The sequence below is a fragment of the Nycticebus coucang genome, chromosome 14, assembly GCF_027406575.1.
Source record: "Nycticebus coucang isolate mNycCou1 chromosome 14, mNycCou1.pri, whole genome shotgun sequence".
Classification (NCBI taxonomy): Eukaryota; Metazoa; Chordata; class Mammalia; order Primates; family Lorisidae; genus Nycticebus; species Nycticebus coucang.
In genome coordinates this window covers 62,553,713-62,559,863 of record NC_069793.1, presented here as the reverse complement: position 1 = coordinate 62,559,863, position 6,151 = coordinate 62,553,713, and the positions used below count along the sequence as shown (strand labels likewise).

General features: G+C 35.2%; 1 protein-coding gene across 1 annotated transcript; it reads left to right on the top strand.

Moving 5' to 3' along the window:
- The first annotated feature begins 4,376 nt into the window (after positions 1-4,376).
- LOC128564487 (olfactory receptor 52A5-like) lies at positions 4,377-5,321 on the top strand. Its single transcript, XM_053559951.1, has one exon. The coding sequence runs from the start codon at positions 4,377-4,379 to the stop codon at positions 5,319-5,321; it is 945 nt and encodes a 314-aa protein (XP_053415926.1).
- Positions 5,322-6,151: the final 830 nt, after the last annotated feature.

The following is a 6,151-nucleotide window of genomic DNA, read 5'->3' as shown; positions in this document are numbered from 1 at the left end:
ATAGGTTAAGCAATCAGCTTATTATAATATTTGGCCTGTTTGTCTAGGCCCCCAATCCCTTTTAATATCAGGTATCAAAAGTTTTTGATGAATATCATTCTTAAAAAGTTAATGTATCAAACCATAGGACAATCTAACATCTATCACTTTCAAAAAAAAAAATCGTAAATGTATCGAAGTCCATCAAGTTGGGGTTTTATCAAGTCTTAGGACACAATCATCTTCCAGTCCCCAAATCCTAAAATATTTATGTCCTTCAGGCTTGAGCTTTTAAAACAGCAAGTAATAGTCTCTCAGTTTGAGGTTCTCTATGTCTTCTTTACCCATCTCTTACTGTATGATAACACAGTAAGAGAGAACACTGGTAGCCAAAGGAGATTTTATGCGGGTTCATGGATTGTACCACATTTTTTCTGCATATACCACCAATGTTACCACTGTCACTCCTGGAACATCACCTGAGTCAAACTCCTAATATAGTCATTGCAGCTTTTATTGAAGTCTAGATCACTTCAAAAACTCTGATCTCTCAGACACAGAGAAGTCCTCCCTCAGGAGATTGTCCATTAGTTGGTGATCTGGTGGAATAAAAGTGAACCAGCATCTCCAGAATCCTGAACCTATTTTAGATACGTGTGGTATGTAGGACTGACTTCCAGCTCCCCTAGCCCTGTTGGCTGGTATTTCCAGTGTATTGGCTTTAACTCACGATAGTCATTTATTAGAAACACCATCTCATGAATAGCTGAATGCCTTATGACTATGTACTTTCAAGTAATGAATATCTTTTTCCTACAAAATAGGGATGAGTCTCAGAAAGGTAATGATTTCTCTAGGGGCCAGAATTGCTCTGGGATCAACTCAGACCTTAAGGAAAGCAAACACTGAAAGATCTAAAGGTAGATGATTAAAGATACTTCTCTACTAATCCCTTCCCAAGTCAATAATCTAGAAGGAAAGACTGTTTCATCTATTGCCTTTATGTTCTAGCTACTTATTTGTTTATCTGGGTAAGTTCTTCTTCATGTATAAGAATTTGTATGTGGTTAGGGTTTTTATTATGAATTGCAGTAAAATTTAAAAGGAAGTAGAAAGAATAGTGAATGAGATTATCCTGTATCTCTCAGTAACAAATTTTCCTATGGTGTGTACATTTTCTTTCTACAGACCCCAGGTTTTCTTCATAATTGTTTGTTTGTTTGTTGTTTATTTATTTCTGTATGAGCAATGAGACATGGACTAGATTTGTGTCATTGATAAATGGAAAAATGCAAAAGTAATTGAGTACTATCTTTTGAATTGTATGGAAAGAAAACATAGAGGACACAAACCCAGTTAATCAGTAGCAAGAGCAGGATAAGAATCAGGTTTTGAAGATTCTCTTCTAATTTTTATAAACAGAATAATTCTAACATTGCTTGGTTTATAGTAAATTTCATAATAAAAAGGTACAGTTTGTAGTTTGCAAAGCTGTGTGTGTCTGTGCAGTTTGCCCAGGAGGGACTGATATGTGTGAAAAGGGTAAGATAGGGAAGCATCCAACTGTCCTAAGTAGTTTGTTGTCCAGTCCTCCTGCCACCGGGACCTCAGTTCATGTCCCATCCCCTGAAACCTAATTTTCTATTATCATACATCTTACCTCTAATTAAGAAATACTTTTATTTCTTCTCCTTCTCTTTCATTCAGGAATGAACATATTCTGATCTGATTATCATTGAAAGCTAAGTTCCACAGAATGCATGTCTAGAAGTAACTTTTAAAATATACTCTTTAAAAAAAAATTGGTGTTCATATATATTTTTTTCATGTACCTACTAACATTTTAAAGGATACAATTACTTGTCCAGTGAAACGGCCAAATTTGTTTAAATAAGTGAAATTTATTGACTCTACCAATGACTGCAAATGAAATGTTGATTTTCTACTGTGACAGCGATCATTGTCCCACTTACATGAATGTCTGGTCTTAGACATTTTATGTAGGAAATATATTAAGCTCCAGAAAATTAATCTAATGAATTTTTATTAATTCTTTCTTCAGAAAATTTTCTTTTTTTTTTTTTTTTACCACACTTTCATTATTAAGTCATATACACATAGGTCATGAATACAGTTATGCATTTGTGGATACAATGTGTGGACTTTTTATACAATGTGAAGTGCTCTCATCAAACTAATCAATATAGCTTTCAGCTCTTTTGCTTAATTATTGTGTTAAGACATTTACGTTCTATACTTGATAGATTTGACTTGTACCTTTGCAATATGCTCCATAGGTGTCGTCCCACTGTGTACCGTACCTCTATCAAACTTTCCCCCTCTGTGCCCTTCCCCCTCCACTTTTCTCATTCATCCTGGGCTATAGTTGTGCTTTGTTTTATATTTTCTCAAGAAACAAGTCATATATCTCTGTAGTCAACAGAACTTCACTATAGGCTCTCACAAGCAAGAACTGGATCCCAGACACTGAGCGCTTGCTCCTTTCCATGCTTTGTACTGACACTTTCCTGTATAATCGTATTTGGTTCTGTCAAGAATGCAATGAAGTAACTGATATTATTGCCCCATTTATAGTGAGGTAAAAAGTAGAACTAACATTAAACATTATTTTATATTTCTAGATTCAGATACCATGATTTTGTATACCACACTACATAGAAAAAAATAATGTGATTAATGCATTATTTCCTATTATGGTGGGACTCGGGCTAATTTTTGCTTTTACCCTTAGATCATTAGGCATTTTATAAATAATTATCTAAGATGTATTATCATTTGTAGCTCTTTTAGACCTTGTCTACAACAGCTTCTTTTAGTTTAATAGGACATATTTATATTTATCAGTAGTCATTTTTAGAGAATCTACCACTTCCTCCACCTGACTTTGTTTCCTATGGGCATGAAAATAAATTTATTTTTAACATATATGTCTTCATTTAGTTAGGCATAGTGAACTAATGTTTGTGGCTACAGAAGCTCACATAACAAGCCCTCCTATTTTCCATCAACTGTGATAACATTTTATATTTTATTACATTGAGGACCTTCTGGTCATACACACATATGTATTCCCACTCTATGAACCACTATATTTTTATGTTGTTTTACAGAAGTGACCCTTCTAGTTTCCTTTCAGAGAAAAAAAAAACATACAAAATTCCTTAAGGAGTGAAACTCCCTATCCATTCAATATATTTTGCTATAACATAATTATAAGGAAGAAGGAATAAAACTCATAAATGATTGAGTTGTAGAATAGTTATTGAAAAAAAAATGAGACAGTTGTAAGTTTTCTTTAAGCTTTAGCTAGGGCTTTTTCAAATAAACAGAATAGGTAAATGATTAAAAAAGAGAAGAAATCTAAGATGGGTATGAAGTTGGAAAATATATCCATATGTATCTGAAATTATTCATTGATAACTGATAATAAAAAAATCACAAAAAGGATGCTAGGTCATATTGAGCTTCGTTACAAACAGCAGAGCTCTACCTTTTTGCCCTGGAGACATTACTGTTATCATCAAAGCATGTAAGCCACATGGGTTATCTAATGAGCCAGGTTTTATGGTCCCGTACAGTCCAATTGACATCTACATTACAACTTTCTGTCTTCTCCAAGATCGATGAGTACCTACATAATTTTCTATATGATTTTGTTTACACATCAACTTTGAAAAGTCATGGATCAGAATTAATTTGGTGAATTAAACATGCTTAGCCATGATTGATAAAAGAGTAACTCCTACATGTTGTCTCCTTCAACCACAATGATTATCCTTCATTTCAAGTGATATTTGTAGAATGAACAATTATCCTCGCTCCCACACCTGAAAGTCAACTTCTAAGACATAAGGGGAGGCATTTTACCCCATGAATTGGAGAACAGGGAAACATAGGGTGAATCTGCCACTGCCTGAAGATTCTGAGCTTTTAGCTAATTGGACGGGGTCACAGGGTTAAGGATCTACGCTCTGACTGCAAGTGTTACAGGGAATTTTGCCTAAACTGAAATATGTCTGGAGTTTGGTCATTTATGTGAACAAAAAATGTGAATCTGTGACACCATAGAGAAGACTAGCAGAATCAGTGCTCTTAGAATCACAGTTTCCATCTCTACAATTTCTAGGTGATAAACACTGGTTCATAGTCCTCTGCCACAAAAACGCACTATCAGCATTGGATTTAGGAAAAGATCTCCAAGAGCTCTGATCTGATACTGATGTAAATTGTGCCCAAAGAATCTGTCACATGGTCATTTTTCCACCCGTGTTTTAGTGCTGTGAGAGGAAATACAAAAAAAATGTCCTTCTTTCTTTTCCTCCAGGGATTTTCTCTGAATAAGTATCAAAACTGATAGTAAAGAATTTCCAAGCCTCATGGAACCCACCAACATGTCATATCTGAACCCAAGGACACTGATCCTGATTGGGATCCCTGGACTGGAGCACGTACAGTTTGGAGTTGGCTTTCCCATCTTTGGCTTGTGCCTGGTGACCCTGCTGGGGAACATCTTCTTGCTAATCGTTATCTCTACAGAACGCAGTCTACACAAACCCATGTACATCTTCCTGGCAGTATTGGCAGCCACTGACCTAGGTCTCTGTGTAACCATTGCTCCTAAAATGTTGGCCATCTTCTGGTTTGGCTCTTGTTTAATGGATTTTGATGTCTGTCTCATCCAACTCTTCTTCATTCACACCTTTCAGGGCATGGAATCTGGCATCCTGCTGGCAATGGCCTTTGATCGCTATGTTGCCATCTGTGATCCTTTGAGGCACAGCTCCATCCTCACGCCTTTCTTTGTAGTTCGGGTGGTGCTTATGGTGGCAATTCGGGCAACAGTGCTTGTTGGAATTTTACCCATTCTCCTTAAACGACTTCAGCATTTCTATTCTGTAATTATTGTCCATTCTTACTGTGAACACATGGCTGTGGTCAAACTGGCTGCAGAAGATGTTCATATGAACAAATCATTTGGGCTCTTTGTGGCTTTTGCAATTCTAGGTTTTGACATGATTTTTGTCTTCATCTCCTATATTCTGATTTTTCAGGCTGTTTTTGTTCTTCCCCAGAAGGAGGCACGGATCAAAGCATTCAACACTTGCATTCCTCATATTATTGTGTTCCTGGAGTTTTATATCCTTGCCTTTTTTTCTTTCTTCAGCCATCGTTTTGGCCATGTACCACCTTATGTCCACATCATCTTGTCTACCCTCTACCTGCTTGTTCCCGCTGCCCTTAACCCCATTGTCTATGGCATGAAGACCAAGGAGATCCGCAGGCAGCTTGCCCTTATTTGCATTCTGAAACCTGACGTTTAGCAATAATCCAGAAAGAATTACATAAGAGAACAAAATATTCATTTACTTATTTAAACCTAAGTTTAAGATGAAAACGTCTTAAAATATGTATGATTAACTTAAATATGAACAATTAAAATATGTGTGATTGTACAACATCTTATGGAAGGCTCTTAAAGAATAAAATGAGGTTCATATAGTCCCTGCTCTCAAGATATTCTATCAAAGAAAAGAGTGTTATGAAAAGATTAAACAAGTGAGTATGGCAATCTGACAGATCTAGGCTTGACTTTTGACTCAAATATTATCTCTGTATTATAAAAAGATAATATATTTAAATAACCTAAAACCAATTTTTCCCAGGTTTAAAATAGAAATAATATCAATTACCTTAAAAGAGTACTGTACTGTATAAAACATTACACACACACACACATACCACACACACAGAAAAACACAAAGGACTTTTTGGAGGTGGGGGATATGTTTAGTTTCATGGTAATGGTATGTATGTGTCTAAATTCATCAAAATATTTAAATGTGTGCAACATTTTGTTTATCAGTTGTACCTCAATTAAATTTTCAAAAAAATTAAAAAACGTTTTAATCATAGCCTATAGTATTAAAGTGTTCAAAAAGATAATTATGGAAATGGTTAAATACATATAATAATGAGAATAGGCATGAAAGTATAAAATAGAATGCAGTAGAGTGATTGTTATGACAGGCACCTGAGAAGTAGGGAAATATTGGCTGGATGTTTTTTTGTCTCTTTCATTATTAAGTGTTTTATATAAGACCTTTCTATATTAAAACTGATGTTTCTTTTCCAGTCCTCTTGGTACATAGCT